At 39.3% G+C, this 17,706-nt stretch overlaps 1 protein-coding gene across 1 annotated transcript in view; it reads right to left on the reverse strand.

The window, feature by feature from the left end:
* Positions 1-9,078, reverse strand: part of PRG4 (proteoglycan 4) — a 276,400-nt gene extending 267,322 nt beyond the window's left edge. The window contains exons 1-2 of the mRNA XM_073591959.1: positions 9,037-9,078; positions 8,626-8,723 (exon numbers count right to left, since the gene is read on the reverse strand). Coding sequence (XP_073448060.1) covers positions 8,626-8,686 — 61 coding nt within the window. The 5' untranslated portion in view covers positions 8,687-8,723; positions 9,037-9,078. The remainder of the gene's footprint in view (positions 1-8,625; positions 8,724-9,036) is intronic.
* Between the last annotated feature and the right edge of the window lie 8,628 nt (positions 9,079-17,706).

Consider the following 17,706-nt stretch of genomic DNA (forward strand, 5'->3'; position numbering starts at 1 on the left):
GCACACAGAGCTATATGGCGTTAAACTGGCAGTAACGCACACGGAACTATATGGTGTTAAACTGGCTGTAACACACAAAACTATATGACGTTAAACTGGTGGTAGCGCACGCGAAACTATATGGTGTTAAACTGTGAGTAGCGCACACAGAATTAAATGGCATTAAACTGGCAGTAGCGCACAAAATGATATGGCGTTAAACTGCCAGTAATGCGCACAAAATGATATGGTGTTAAACTGGCAGTAACGCACGCAAAACTATATGGCGTTAAACTAGCAGTAACGCACACAGAAGTAAATGGCATTAAACTGGCAGTAACGCACGCAAAACTATATGGTGTTAAACTGGCAATAACGCACGCAAAACTATATGGCGTTAAACTGGCAGTAACGTACACAGAAGTAAATGGCGTTAAACTGGCATTAACGCACACAGAAGTAAATAGCATTAAACTGGCAGTAACGCAATCAAATAGATGCATTCAAGTACACTAACACTATCTGAACTGTCCCTACTCTAGGTATACACTAATGTCAAGATTACTGACACGGTCTCACTACACTACACTGAAACTATATGAGCTGTCCCACTCTAGCTGCACAATATGCAAAGCTGAATGATGGTCCTCCTCACTACACTCTAGACTGGCACTAAACTAATATTCTACACTGACAATTGAAGCAAAATAGCACAGTATTGTACACTAACTAACTGATAGCACTGAATAAAGCCCTGTTCTATCTCCACGCCGAAATCACACTGAAAATGGCTGCCATTGAAAGAATACTTTTATACTGTGGGGCGGAAATGAGCCATGATTGGATAAAGTCATGATAACAGTGTCCAATCATAACTCTGACAGTGCTCTGTGCCCTGATTGGTTGAAGCTTTCACTGCTTCAGCCAATCAAGGCTTGCAATGCACTGTTCAGCATCACAATGCATTATGGTCGGTTCGGGGGCCCGAAGAAACGGTCAAACTACCCGTTTGTTCGGCTATTCATCGAACGTCTGAACAGCTAAAGTTCGGCCCGAACTTATGCTCGGGCCGAACCGTTCTCACATCCCTATTGCCAAGATGAAGCAACCATTGGGGCTAGCACCCCCTAGTGCCATGGAAAGGAGCACTATCCTTTTCTTATTGGCCACTGAGTCCACCATAGGTGACAGTAGAGAGTATACACCGTGCATGTGCAATGTGTATGGAGCCAACGCTGGGATGGAGTCATTGCTGATTGCAGAGAATTTGCAGAAGCTTCTTCAAAATGCAAGTATGGACTTCATTGTTTAAAAGTAAACGGAGCTCTGGCTGCTAGGTAGTTTTAGCACACTAGCTGCTATGCTGACAGTCAATAGTGTCCATTTTTGTAAAGCTGAACTGACACTTTAAAGCCCAATTCCAAACAAAACTGTTTAGTGCATTTTGGATAAAGTAAGGAAAGGTTAAAGCCTCTGTCAGATTTTTAATGACCTTTGTTTTACTGTTTGGGAAATTTCCCCCTAACTTCCTGTCAGGACCAGGAGTAATGGGAAATAGGAACTGGAAGTGATGTCATGTGGAGCCATTTCCGGAGTTTAGCAGGCTCTGGGGTAATTTTTACTTTATAAGCGATGCTGTTGCAGGGGGTCCACACCCCAGATGATGACCGTGGGGTCAAAACGCGTCAGCTGGACCTCCTGTTTGCATCGCTCTTTGTTTTATACATGCTTTTTTCTACTCTTCCAAATGTGAGTGTTTTATTCTATTTTTAATAAATTGCCTTTTTTATACGGTATCACACTATGTTAGCCCATCTTTTCATTGCATGATATATCCCTCCTGGCATTTACCTTCCACCCTCCTCACTATGATTGGAGCCTTCAAGTCACTATTCAGTGACAGTCCAAGGTCGATTGATTGATACAGATCTAGGACCAGTTGTTTCCAACAGATGTGTTCAACCTAATAAGCTCTGCAGACTTGGTTGGTGTAAGCCCCGCCAAGTCAATAAGATCTGGTAAGCCTCCCCCTGTTTATGGTGGTGGTACTTCTGTTTTTTTCCTTCACAGTTCATAACGGTGATTGGAATCCCCCATATGTCTAACGGGACTGCACATCTAATTGGATTTCTTTGGACTTTACCAGTCACCATTTCTGTTTTTTGAACTTTGTTTATTGTGCAGTTATACTAGCACATTATTATACTAGTACATTTTTCTGAAATTATTCTAATTTTTTTTGAGTTTGAACACACATTCATTATGTGTTAATCCTTGTTTATTTGATGTGTTTCTGTTCAATATTAACACGCCCATTTCTATCTCTCTTATTTATGGTATAGTCACCATACTAGCACATTTTTCATTATACCAGCATTTTTTCTTATGTTTCTTTTTTAACGGGACTGCACATCTAATTGGATTTTTTTGGACTTTATAAATCACCATTTTCGTTTTTTGGACTTTGTTTATTGTGCAGTTGTTAAACTAGCACATTATTATACTAGCAAATTTTTCAGAAATTATTCACATTTTTTCTGAGTTTGGACTCACATTCATTATGTGTTAATCCTTGTTTATTTGATGTGTTTCTGTTTAATATTAACACCCTCATTTCTATCTCTCACCTGATTTATGGTAAAGTCACCATACTAGCACATTTTTCACCATACCTGTATTTTTTCAGAAATTTCACTTTTTCTTTGGTTGATTCACATTTCACCATGTATGAATCTCTGTTTATTTGATATATTTATGTTTAAGTCACATTTATATAATTTATGCAAATTTTCTTTTTTGCAACCTTAGCGCTGCACTTATTTATTCAATGGGAAATCTCTCCAGACATCATGGAAAGAAATAAATACTTGACAGAAATTGAAACTTTTCTACACTCTATCCAAATAGCAAAATTGTTTGCTGAAGTTAAGGCAACTCTTTCAAAAGTTTCAAAAGACTGTAAAGTAAACAATTATTAGCCACTTGATGAATGTCAACCAAAAAAAAACACACTTGTGTCTCATGAGACACTTGCCATAGTGACCAAATCCTATATATACACTGTGTTGCACTAAATAGTCAAAATATTTTAATAGTAAGCAACATTTAAGTTATTATACAATATAACAAAAGTCCCATCAGCTGATATAGTGATCCACTCTGTGAACAGTTCAAACTGAGTGTGTATCCAAAAAATTCAAGTTCCCACACCAAAAGAGAATTACCACCACTAGATAGCCACATCTGAAGTCTTACCTGAAAAATATGATTCTCATATTATAGAGAAGTCATAAACAGCATTTGATGGTACTAATCAGCGACAGGTAATGCATCCAATTTCATAGCTACAGAGTTGGTAAGGTTGAATAGACACCAGTCAATCCAGTTCAACTGGTGTGGGTGTATGCAAGTGTCCATGTTAATAATTCCCATATCCCTGTATGTTGCGATCATCAAGATGTCCAGCGAATAGTTTTCTGAAACTATCGACACTCCCCAATGTCACCTCCGGTTGTGTCCCTCAACAGAATCATTGAATGGCTACAAACATTTGGAACCCATGCAAAACCTCAATCTATTTCCACAGTATCCAATATGCTGAGAAAAAAACAGGAGACCAAATGCTCCACATACTGTGAAATCCAAGATACTACATTTATTAAAAGGTTAAAATGCACCTACAGGTAAAAACAAAGTAACAGTGAAGTGAAAATAAGGTCTTAGGCGGCAAAAGGCTCACTTCCAGGTTGACTTCCCACTTGCGCAAAGACGTCAGCATGTAGCTGCACCCGACGTGTTTTGCCAAATATGAAATCTTCCATGTTTGATCACTTTAAATGTTACTTACTATTAGAATATTTTAACTGTTTGGTGCAACATATTGTATATATAGAATTAATAGCCACCTGTATCCTGGCCCAAGCCACAAACTCTGCTGTGTTGAAAAGAAGTACGGTGAAAGACTTTCTACATTTGACACTTTCAGGAGTGTTAAATGCCAATGACAGGACACAAAAGTGGCATAGGCAAGCAGAAGAAACCACAGGGTGCAGTGTGAGACTAGACATTACCTAAAAGAGTATCAGATGCTGAAGATCTTTTTCCAAGCTTCTTTTTTCAACACAGTGGAGTTCTGTAACCGGGGCAGTGGAAAGGTAAGTAATAATTTGCCTTGTGAGGACAATTTCTTGAGTGACTGTTCACACCACATAGGATCTGTGTATATGTGCTGACATGCATTTTTGACAAACACTGCAGTGCACTTTGCGTTTTCTAAGTACTCTCTTATATCTTCCATATGCGGCAGTGTGTCGTAACCTGCTGCAGTGTGGTAAAATGCTGCCTACCCCATTGTTTCATTCACACAGTAAGTAATTGACACTTAAGAAAATGAGCCGCTTTTGCCTTGTAAATGTATTGGGACAGACCTGACCAAAGCAGCCAAACACAGGTAGTGTGAATTAGCCTTTAGGGCTTGTAAAATTTGTGGCAGAGTCACTTTAAAGCTAAGGGCATTTTATAGAGATTAATAAGTGACATGAAAGTAACATATTATTTGACAAAGTACAACAAAGCCAAAAAGCTTTTACATTTACTGTATTTACTGTATTTTTAAGTGGAAATATTCAAACAGGTATCTATAAAATATATCATATTACAGTATACAGTTGAGGAGAAGGTGTTTTAGATAAGATCCAAGATGTGTAGGAAAAAAGGACCACTAAACCGATAGCTATGAGCGTCCAAATACGTTTATTTCCAACAAGACACATTAGCAGGTTTAAGGTTTCCAAAAGCCCCCCCCCCCAAAAAGTTAGAAGTTTAGAATTGCCTGGTGACAGCTCAGTCCCCACTATTATGGCAGCTGCCTCACAGGCACTCAGTATTGTATACTGTATAAAAATGAGCCTAGGTGAAAGAACAGGATACCTACTGTAAATTTTATATCATTCTGATTTGTCTGGCTCTGTTTAAAATATTTCTTAAAGACAAACCTTTTTTTTTTTAAATTTTGGATGCACTAGGGAAAAGTTAAAAGCCTTGTCAGGTTTCTTTTTTCTATCTATGTCTTAGGCCCCTTTCACATGGGGCGGACGCTGGCAACGGATTGGCCCTCTCAGCAGGGGTGACTACACTGATCCCTGCTGAGCAGGCGGATGACAGGTCCGTGTCCGCTACGCTGACGCAGAGCAGACACGGACACAGCCCACTGTTCTCTATGGGGCAGTCGAATGGAAATGGACCTCCTGTTCTTTTCCATCCAACTGTGATCTGATATGATCCACCGGAACCCCATCCTTCTGTTTTTAGCGGATCGGATCAGGTGCAAGCAATGTGTCTGCTGACATCCGCCACTCCTTATAGAAGAATGGAGGTTCCAATTGGGGCCGCCTAAAAAACTGACAGGCGGACCCAATCGGAACATCCATGTGAAAGGTGCCGTAGGGTTCATTTGGACTTTTGGTTGCGTGGGGCTGTTAAAAATGTGTGGCTGAGATGCATTTTTAGCATCCCCCTTAAACTGCAAAGGTGGCGGATGGGGTGTCGACATGTTATGACTGTGATGCTTTGTTTGTGTCCCATGGCAAAAACTATTGCCTATCACATTTGGTGGGGCAGTACAGCTGCAAATGCAACCAATGGGAATGGGGGCGTTCCTCAAATGCCCCTCCAACACAAACAATGCAGATTACTTGGTTAAAACAGGCAGTTTTACCTCAATATGTCTGCTCACTGCCTATCAAATGTCTCTGAAAAGCAATATACCGTAAACATAGATTACTTTTCAGAGGCATGGCAGTTTAGAGTCAAAATGAAAATATTATACAGTTTAAATTGCTGGCAAATGCCATTTATTTCCAGATTCCTTAAAAAAAGAAATGAACCCTCCAAAGGTTCCCCAAAATACATAGCAGACCCCTGGAGAGGTCTGTGTGCTGTTTTTTTTAAACAAAGAAACTGTCAATGAAATGTCATTTGCCTGCAATTTTAAACACTTTTTTTCTTAGTAAATGTCAGTGCTGCTGCAGCACATTCTGTACATTACAGACACGCGCCCCTTCACTTTAAGCATTTAAAAAATCACTGCCCCTGACTGAAAAAAACTGTAATTATTTATTTACTTATTGTGTTACATGTTCCTCGGGGCAGTGCCCAACACAATGCTTTTTTTTTAACCTAATAGCCCTGACAGATTTGGTTCCATTAATTTCAATGGGGTTTGGCAATTGAACGTCTTTTAAGTTTGCAAATCCCGCTGGAATTGAACATAGGGAGGTTTGGCTCATTCCTACTCCTGGGTTGCACACTATTTCCAAATAACACAGTAAATCTGAATAATTTCAGTATTTATTGCCACAGTTATGTTGTATGTCATTGGACGCAGAAAATGGCTGCTTCCATCTCATATTGCTTTGTATCAGAATGCTGTAAAAAAAATGTCCATGTGTGGATAAGAAATGTACTCTATATTTTTAAGAACAAACATTCAAATGTATAATCTGCTAGTAAAACTGCCACATGCCTGCATGCCTAATGCATACTAATGACGTATCTTTGCACTTACCTTTGCCACCAGCACACAATTGGTTTAGTTATTAGTTCTTACTGAACATACCAGTGAAAAGGTGTGAATTTTTTATGCATTTGCTAAGTATAGCTATTGAACTGGCACAACTTATGTGCTACAATTATTTCTTTTTTTTTTTTTTTACCAAAATGTTTTACCACCGTTTGTTTGTACTTATATAATATATGTAGCCCAGGCTGAATACCCTGAAGCTGAATATGTTATATAATATACACATTTGAAACACGGGAATAAATGGGCTCTAGTGAAAAATAGACTTTTAAAATTTCACATATAATTTAAGTGTATCTAAACCCTAAACAAAAATTACAATTGACCAATCCATATTTTTCAGTCTGTCAGTAACACACTTCCTGTACTAGGGTGGCTACACTCACTTATTGTACTGTATCTATGGAAGAGCAACATTAGCACCCTAGGCTGCTGTTCAGATTGGGACCACAAACAAGGGAAGTCCTTTTTTCTATTTAAAGGGGGCAGGGGGTTTGTAATTTAAAGAAAATAGCTGAGAAGACAACATTTATTTTCTGTATTTGCAAAAAATGTAAAAAAAAAAATGCAGCCACCACATCTAAGGACTAAGATATATATATATATATATAAGGATATCTAACTATCTAAACAGGTTAATGACACATAAGAAATACCAGTTTCCCTTTACCTCATTAAAGGGTTTTAAGAAAACATGGGGGGGGGGGGTTCAATAAAGCTACTGTGGCTCATGCACCAAATCTAGGGTCTGTAGGTTTGTTCTTAAGTTGAATTTGTTTGTAAGTAGGAACAGGTACATTTTTTAAGTGTAACTCCAGCTAAAAGAATACTTTTTTTCATTTTTTGGATAGCATAGGCAAGGGCTGACACCCCTGTAACATTTGTTTTTCTGTCCATGTCCCTGTTCAGAAGATTTCACCTCATTTTCTGTCCCAATGACAATTGGATTTTGAAAAATTTGGGTTGTTGTGGAAACAAGGATTAGTGATAAAGCTTCAGTGGAGACTTTTTTCCCGTGATAACTCTTACATTCCCTTCCTAGAGGTAGATTTCCTCTCACTTCCTGTTGTCTCCCGCCGTTTGTAAGTAGGAGTCGTTTGTAAGTGGGCTGTTTGTAATTCGGGGACCGCCTGTAGTTCTAAAATGTGCCACTTTTACATTTTGACGCATTGAATGCGCTATATGTAAAAGTGGAGCTAATTAAGATCCAAATCTCTTTTGGCATACAGAGAGAAAAAAGCATGAGCCGAATTCAAGTAAAAGGTCTAGACAGGTATATGACAGATTCTTCACCACTTTTAGAATATATGAGAGCGACTTTCACAAAATCTGTCTTTATGAATTCCAGAGATAGTTCTCGTTTATCCCTTTGGAATAGGAGATATTTAGGGGTTGATTTACTAAAGGCAAATAGACTTTGCACTTTACAAAGTGCAATTGCACTCTGCAAGTGCAGTTGCTCCAGAGACTAGTAAATGAGGTAGCTTCACAGTGCAAAGCATACCCAATCATGTGCAAGGAACATTTAAAAAACAGCCTTTTTGCTTGCATATGATTGAATGATGGAATTTAGCAGAGGTTTTCCTCATTTACTAAGCTCTGGAGCAACTGTTCTCACAGAGTGCAACTGCACTTTGCAAAGTGCACAGTCTATTTCCCTTTAGTAAATCAACCCCTTAGAATTTGTTTTTAACGAATAGTCTAATAGTGAACACATTTTATATGTTTACAACATAACAATGTTTTACCTTTTACCAAGTCAGTTACATTCTAACAAACTTTTACCATATGTTTTAGCTTTTAAAGATACTGGTATCCAAACATTGTAATAGTTTATCTATAGATACTATAACTATAACAATAAGCAAGGTATTTAAATTAATCCATTTGTATTCTATGGCTAACATTACATACTAATAACTCTTTTCTCAAAGATCTTCACAGTATAGTCAATGTTATATTTAATATATTTTTCACTACTTAGGTAAAAAATAGATAAATAAATCCATACAATGTTGATTATTGATTACTGCAGTCCTGAACTTAGCAAATAAATAATATCTTACTTTGAGCAGATACCACAGAGAAGAAGATTGTAAAACATAGGAAAATCTGGGGGCTAAGCATCTTCGATTCCAGGGTAAACGTCTCTTGGGAATTATACCTGTATGGCAGATAAAATAATAATTCATTTTTAAATAATTGATTAAAAGTAATAATAATAAAAATAATATTCTCAATTTGTCACAGATATATTGACACTTAATGTCATATTGACTCCAACGTAAGACAGTTATTTTTAACATACTAAAATACTCATGATCATCCTTTTTTCTTCATCCGTTACAGCCAGATAATTGGTATGCAAGTATGATTTTCCACTGATACGCCACTTTTTTGTAAGGTAAATACATTGTACACTTGTCCTGTATGACCTATAGATTTGTAAGAATTACAGATACATTTCTATCACTCACCTTGAAGGGGAGATGTTCAGGAAATTTGGTTGGGGAGAGAAATTCTAAGTTTATATAGTGCTGGAAATGTTGCATCTTTTTCAGTACCAGTCATAGAAAAAAAAAAGAAGTGGAAAGTGGGTGTTGTCCTCTCATTTAATGAAATTTGACTTTCCACAACTGCTGGAAAATTAAGCTAAGTGACTAGAATTGAGCAATATTGTGAATCACATTAAATAAGCTTGTACACTAGGTAAATGTGTGAGGAATTGAAGTACTTCATTTATCAAACAAATTTAAAGTATGTGACATTATAGTCTGTTAGATGGTAGCATGATTATGGTAGGATAACAATAATATGATGAAACTGTGTACTGTGTTGTTTTGTTAGGTTTTTGGATATAATAACAAGAATTTCTGAAATTTACAGTCTGTTAGAAGGTAGCATGATTATGGGAGGATACAATTAAAATAAAGAAGAGGTGCATAGATGATAACAATACAAAGGCAATTTTTGTAACTACTGTAAATGTGTAAAAGCAAAAAAATTAATATCATATTTTTTTCTTTAAAGATTAAAATGAAAAAACTGTGCATTACATTATTTTTTAGGTATATAGATATATTAACAATCATTTCTGTCTAAAGATATCTTGGTATTCAAAAGAAAATATTCTCTTGTAATATTTTGCAATATAAAACATATCCAGACATTGTTCACAATTACTTCTTTTGCATGTAGCAAAACAGCAAGTTGATCAAAGCTGAGCTTAAGGCAAACATTTGAAGTATAACTAAAGGCAAAACATAATTTCTAGTTTTGGATACAGTGCAGAGGGAGCAGAACACCTGTCAGTTTTTATTGCTGTCAGTGCCCCCATTAGGCCTATTGCACACGATACTCCTGTTCAAGCATCTACTTTTTCAGATGTATTTTTTTTTTATGTATTTGCGCGCATTTTCAAGCACACGCACAAAATTCTATTCTCACGGTTTTGTTCTGCACAATATGTAAATGCGTGTATTTGCATGCAAGAGGCGTAAATTACTGACTAAAAATACAGATTTTTCTATATATATATTTTTTTTTACTGAAGAATGCACGGCTCTTGTTTACACGCCTGTGTGCATAGGCACATTACAATTAATGGGCTGTATTTTAGCTCAGTAAAAAAAAAAAAAGAAGCTGTACTGAGCTTTTGCAAGCTGCAGTGTGCAAGAGGCCTTAAGGAGATTCACCATCTCTATTTGTCCTGTTTGCCATTATTATTTAACATGAAAGTAAAAGAAAATCCCAAGTTTTAAAAGATAAGATAATAGAGGGGCCTCCCCAATGGGGACAATAGTTCTGGTGACCTGGGGGTCCCCAAAGAATTCAGTTGATTGGCAGGGATTTCCTCTTACTTCCTGTTTGGCTATGGGAGAGGAAGTGAAGGGAAATCTCCACGATGGGACACAGATGGTGAAAAAAAATCTGATAGGGGTTATAACCCTCCTTTGCTTTATCCAAAAATTTAAAAAAAACATTTTCCCATTAGTTCTACTTTAAATACAAATTTGAAATACACATATGGGAACTATCCTATTTGCAAAGTTCTTGTAATTATGCCCAGCTATTTTTGTGGTTCATACACTTCTGCTAAAAAAGCCAGGAAGGACACCACAATCCTTGTTAGAATGGAGGACAGACAGATGAATGAAAGGTCAGTCTCCTCCATTCATAGAATGGTTTTCTTTGCTGGAAGCAACAGTATGGCATTTGTGGACAGAGAATGAAAGGAAGGGTGGGTACAATCATCTCTATTGATGAGTGCTTTTGACAGATTCAGCAGCTTGTATTAACTATGGCAACATCAGACGACTGCAGCTGCGTGGGGGGCAGGGGGGCAGAAAGGACTGAACATTTCAATAAACTGAGCAAGTACCAGCACAAGGGACATTTCTCATTCAATGTAAGTTCCATTTTTTGTGCTGATAGACTTAACCTTTAAAGACCACATTAGTGCCTCCCCCCCCCTTCTGCCTGCTGATTGAACAATAAGGCCTCATGCACACTGGACGTATTTTACAGCTGCTGTTTTTGGCTTCAGATGTTTTTTTCTACAGCCAGTAAACTCATGTTATCCTATGTGTCCATGCACACTTATGCCCTGTACACACGGTCGAACATTGATCGGACATTCCGACAACAAAATCCATGGATTTTTTCCAACGGATGTTGGCTCAAACTTGTCTTGCATACACACGGTCACACAAAGTTGACGGAAAATCTGATCGTTCTGAACACGGTGACGTAAAACACGTACATCGGGACTATAAACGGGGCAATATCCAATAGCTTTCATTTCTTAATTTATTCTGAGCATGCATGGCACTTTGTGCATCAGATTTGTGTACACACGATCGGAATTTCCGACAACGGATTTTGTTGTCGTAAAATTTTATAGCCTGCTCTCAAACTTTGTGTGTCGGAAATTCCTATGGAAAATGTGTGATGGAGCCTACTACACGGTCAGAATTTCCAACAACAAGGTCCTATCATACATTTTCCAACGGAAAATCCTATCGTGTGTACAGGGCAATAGGCTGTTATCAGTATTTTTTGGCAGGGGCGTTTTCTGGCTGGAAAAAAAAAAAACAGAACTAGAGGGTTTTAAGGGGAGTTTTTCAGCTGTAAAAATGCTCTACCTCTGATAAAAGCCGAAAAATGATAACAACCGCTGAAAAACATGGCTATTTGTCATTTGTCAGCATTTTATAGTATAGTTTTGCTAAAAAAAAGCTAAAAAAATGCTACAGCTAAAAGATGCTGAAACACGCTACTGCAAAAATGCTGCAAAACTCATTCTACAGCTACAGCTTTCTACAGCACCAACGCTACTGCCATTTTTATAACGTCCAGTGTGCAAGAGGCCTAAAGGAGCAGCAGCACCATACTACTGTGTCATCAACTCTCCTCACTTTGCTCTCTTCTTTTGACAATATGTCCTTTGTTAGTGAATGCAGCAGTGGCTGATTACCACTGAGTGATTGCCCTCCCATTTTGAGTGCTGGAGGGATAACAGAGACTGAGATCATGACAGATTCATGTACTTTTCTTGGTGTAAAAACATATTTTATAGAAATTATTATTATTATTATACAGGATTTTTATAGCACCAACACTTTGCGCAGCACTTTACAACATTGGTGCAGACAGTACAGTTACAATACAATTCAATACAGGAGGGATCAGAGGGCTCTGCTCGTTAGAGCTTACAATCTGGAAGGGATGGTCAAGTGGAACAAAAGGTAATAACTGTGGTGGCTGATCAGATGGAGAAAATGAAAATACAGTTGTTAGGTGTGGGTAGGATAGTCTTCTCTGATGAGAAGGGTTTTCAGGGATTGTCTAAAAGCTAATAGAGTAGAAGATAATTGGACAGATTGGGGTAAGGAGTTCCATAACATTGGAGAGGCTCTAGAAAAGTTTTGGAGGCGAGCATGAGAGGAGGTGAAAAGGGAGCTAGAGAGCAGAAGGTCTTGAGAAGAACGAAGAAAATGATTAGGTTGGTATTTTAAGACTAGGTTAGTGATGTAGCTGGGGCAGAGTTGTGGATGGCTTTGTAAGTAGTTGTTAGCATTTTGAATTTAATTTGTTGAGTGAGTGGAAGCCAGTGGAGGGATTGAGAGAGAGGAGTAGCAGACACAGAGCGATTGGTAAGGTGGATGAGTCTGGCAGCAGCATTCATGATGGACTGAAGGGGGGATAGCCGATGTAGAGGTAAGCTAATAAGGAGGGAGTTGCAGTAGTCAAGGCGAGAGATGACCAGGGAGCGAATTAAGAGCTTTGTTGTATCATTGGTTAGAACGGGGCATATTTTGGAGATGTTGCAGAGGTTGAGGCGGCAAGATTTGGACAGTGATTGGATGTGGGGCTTAAAGGAGAGTTCAGAGTCCAGGACTACACCTAGGACCTTGGCATGCCGGGATGGGCTTATAGTTGTGCCATCCATTTTGACAGAGAGATCAGGGGAAGGGGCACATGGGGGAGGAAAAATTATAAGTTTGATTTTGGATAGATTAAGTTTGAGGAAGTGGTGTGACATCCAGACAAATATATTTGTTAGTAAATTAGTGATACGGGAGGAGACTGAAGAAGACTGAAAAATACAACTGCATTAAATTTGTATTTTTTATATTTGTTTGGGATTCAGCTTTATCCATGTAATGCAAGAAAGTTAGGCTTTAATGCCCATCCACTGCACATATGAACTGTCACACCATATGAGCTTTTCACACCATTGCATTGTGATAAAGCATGTTGTCACAACATACGTCAATGCAGGGCACATGCATTGATGCTCTGCAGTGTTAGTCATTGTGAATGGCACTAATGCAGCACCAAAATGCATGTACATTGGAAAATAGCACAGTTCAGCAGAACACAATCGCAATGGAGTACAATGCACAATGTTCCATGTGTTATGCTGCCTGGCCTTAAAATGCAGCCTGTTCTATTTTCTTGTACATGGCTGTGCATTTCAGCCAATTAATTTTAAACAGTGTGAATAGGCCCTCAATGGAAATAAAAAAGCAAATGATCATTTAAAAGTTGCCTAGGTAATACAAATTAATGGAGAAAGGTTATGATTTTAATTTTGAACACAACAGGATGGTCACAAATTATATTATATTCCTTTATTTACATTTCCCAGCATATTCTGCAGCAGTAACCATAATGAAATCTGTAAAAATAATTGTTTCATGCTTTGTATTTTTACTCGTTTTATATTGTGTATGTAACTTATCAATATTACTTAAACAGTTGTGGTCAGAAACTCGGCAAGCGGCAGGCACATACACAAATTTGTATAGGGAAATTATTTTTACTTTTGTTCTAAAGATTGATGCTGGAAAGATAGCATTTCTATATTGGCTACAGTCAGTACATCGAGCAATTACCATTACTATCCACAGCACATCGTGTGCCTTGCTGTTTATTGGGTGTGCCTGGCTGCACACAAGAGCTCATTCGTAGAAATGATTATCCTACATGCAGGAGGAAATCATTTCCAGCCAATGATGAGTAATAATTAAAGCTCCAGCCAAAATAAAACTGAATAGCCCATCAAAAGATAAAATGACAATCCCAACTTTTGCTGCAATATTCAGCTTCAATCCAGAGATTTCCACCACAGTACTTTTTTCTGCTGCTTGATGTCCTCAGTCTGATGGTCAACATCTTCTCTCCCCTTTCCTCTGAGCCCAGGTTGTTGTGGGTCCTCCCCAGCCTGTGACTGGACAGTGAAAGGAGAAGCAGCACAGCAATGAGCTCATCTCTCTGTCACTCTGCTTTCTCTTCCTATCAGTAAGCTTTTTGTCAGCACATAAACCAAATGAAATCCTGTAATGCCTCTTCCTCTCACACTCAAGCCCTGCTGTAGGCAAGAGACTAATTCTCAGTGGCTTACTCAGTGGCATATCTGGCACAGAGGACCACACACACACACACACAGGAAAAAAGTCAAAATAATAACTGATGCACACTATATCAAACTGTGGGTGCAGTAACAGTGGGAGGAGCTTAAAGGACCATGGTTAAATAAAGTCCAAGCCCATACTCACTCTATACACTGCATACATATGCCACAGTACACATACAGTATCTACACTAACAGGAGTGCATAACACACATAGTACAGGGATCAAAAAAGCATAACACAGAGAGTGCAGGGCTCTGGAGTATGCTCAGGCCACTACACAGAATACAACCAGGAATTATCTTCAAATACCCCCCCAAGCCCATATTCCCCACAGTACAAATCTCAACCAACAGCCCCAATCACTCCCCAGTACAGATATTTCCCCACAGCCCTGAGTCCTCCTACAGACCTCCTTCTCAGTCCAACCCCTCAGTAAAGGCCCACCAAGTACAGACCTCCTCAGTACAGACCTTCCCCAGTATATACCCCCTCCTATCCTAACCTTTTAAAACAGACCCCCCCAGTACAGACACACTGAGTACAGCCCTCTTTCCCAGGCTAATCCTTCAGTACAGATCCCCTGCTTCCAGCCTAGCCCTCAGTACAGACCATCCTCCCAGCTTAGCCCTTAGTGCAGAGCGCAGAGAACAACCCCCCCCCAACTCTAACCCCTCAGTACAGACCCCCCCTGTAGAGACCCCCAGTACAGACACTCCTCCAGTACAAACAGCCCTATTACAGACACCCCAAGTACATACCTCCCACAGTAAAGACACCCCTTTAAAATAGCCCCCCAATAAAGACCCCCTTAGTACAGACATCTCTCAGTACAGACACTCCCCAGTAGAGACAAAACTTCGAAACTTGTCAAATCGATTCCCCCAGGGGCTTTAATGCAGCAAAAAGTAAGTCAGACAGATACAAAAAAAAACTGATGAGAATTTTATTATTACAAAAATTTAGATCAACACATTGCTTAAAATATGAGCTCTGGCATCATCATCATATGCCAAGTATGACAAAAAAACTGTGATAACCCTGGATGAGGCAGGTACTATATACAACAAATTTCCAAATGGTGATTCTGCCAGAAAGAGCACTATGTGTTTCAATTACAAGAATTACAATCTTCATCAAGAGAATAAGGTTATCTAAATTTAGAGACACGTGATATTAATATTACAACAATTAGAAAATACAAAACTTTCATTTTATATTTGCCATGGAGTAAAGTTAGCTTTTAACACAGGGAAAGTGGACCTAGACCAGAGAGACTTTATAAAGAAATCCAGGAGTTCTTCCCATTCATACTGACCACAGGGCTAGCAATACAGGTTGCTTGGGGCCTGCAAGAGGCCACATGGATACGTGCCGCAGGAGGGCAATAGGCAAGGGCAATCGTTTAAAGAGGTAAGTATAAACACTGAGAGCAAGCATGTGATTCATTCTATGAGGCCATACACTGGGTGCTAGCTATACATTGTTCCATGGTATTAACATACTGACCATAGAAAATTAGGGTGGGTTCCTTTAAGAGTGTGTGCAAGTATGGATTGTCTATCTCGCAGTGACATGTCACCTGTAAGATAAATATTTATGTATACAGTAAGAGAGGAACCTTCATAGTAGGAAAGGTTCAATGCATGCTCTAATAAGTCCAATGCACACAAATATATATAAACGTATGTCAGCAAATTCAACACCCATAAAACGTTATTAGATTCTATGAGTTATAAAGTACCTTCAAAATAGACAACATGAATATTCCAGAGGAGATCTCATGCTCAAAAAAGAGGATTGTTCACTTGTTTCTTATTTGGGGCTCGAGGTGTATATATAAATTGTATACCCCTGGAAAGCTGTATGTGCACCAACTGAAATTAGAAATTTAAAAAACTGTATGAGCCATTTAGAGAAAATGTTTAGGAAAGATCTTGAGGGAACCAAGCACCAAAAGAGTGAATAAAATGCAGGTAGTTAGGCACTTGCTTTCAGCAAGGTGTAACACTTGTGCTAATTGGCACCACAATAAAGCCCTTGCAGTTGTGTATTTCATAGCACAGTAAGTGGGCCCAATTGGGCCAGTTACCAAAGGGGATTTGTGTCAGGTGCAGGAACCACTCCACCCCCACAAACCAGCAAGCATATGCCCAATGGTGTACTCTACGTGGCCTCCTCTGCGTTCTGGGAAGTAACACCTGTTGCCGCCACTTCCACCGCATGCCGCGGTGATGTCACACGCATGCACAGAGCAAGATCACAACCCGGAAGTGGCCAATGGATGCCGCCAGCACAGCAAAGCGCCCCCCCCCGGACTCGGAGGTGGCGAGCCTAAAACCATGCTGGAGATACAAAGAAAGAGGAAAAGGAAAGCCCCCTTCCCCTTGCCCTGCCGGGAAGCCGAAGAGCAAAAACCCACCACCGCCCAAGGGAACAGATAGAAGGCAGATAGAAGGTAGAAGGCCTGTGAAAACAAAAGCTAAACAAATAATTTATAAATATTGACATAATTTATATCAAGGTACCACTTCTTTAAGCAATAATAACTATATGAGCATGCACAGCAAAAATATTCAAGAGGAGGTCCACCTAAAAAAAAAATATTAAAAGCCAGCAGATACAAATACTGCAGCTGCTGACTTTTAATAAATGGACACTTACCTGTCCAGGGGTCCAGCGATGTCGGCAGCCGAAGCCGATCAACCGCTCAGCTCTCAGCTGCTGCCGCCGCCATCCTCGGTGAGGGAATCAGGAAGTGAAGTGTTGTGGCTTCACTTCCCGGTTCCCTACTGTGCATGCGCGACTCGCGCTGTGCAATCTGGATGGTCCCTGCTGTCTCTGGGACCCGTGTGTTTCCCATCAGACAGCGGGGGGGCGGGAAGGGGTGTAGACTCCCGCGGGAGTCTATGCCCGGAAGTGGGTGCAAATACCTGTATTATACAGGTATCTGCACTCCCCTCCCCCCTGAAAGGTGCCAAATATGACACCGGAGGGGGGGGAGGGTTCCGAAAAGTGGAAGTTCCATTTTTGTGTGGAACTCCGCTTTCAGTTCAGATGACCTAATAGATCAAATTGATCTGGACTAACTTCTAGAAGAAACACCTGTATAAAACCTAATGTCTTCCTTTAAAAAACAGTCGAATAAATTTCCTCCACTCAATACTAATCCTAGTGTGGCCATTTTTTTAAAAACAAACCATAAATATTAATAAATGACCACACCACC

Source organism: Aquarana catesbeiana, linkage group LG07 (assembly GCF_042186555.1).
Source record: "Aquarana catesbeiana isolate 2022-GZ linkage group LG07, ASM4218655v1, whole genome shotgun sequence".
Taxonomy (NCBI): Eukaryota; Metazoa; Chordata; class Amphibia; order Anura; family Ranidae; genus Aquarana; species Aquarana catesbeiana.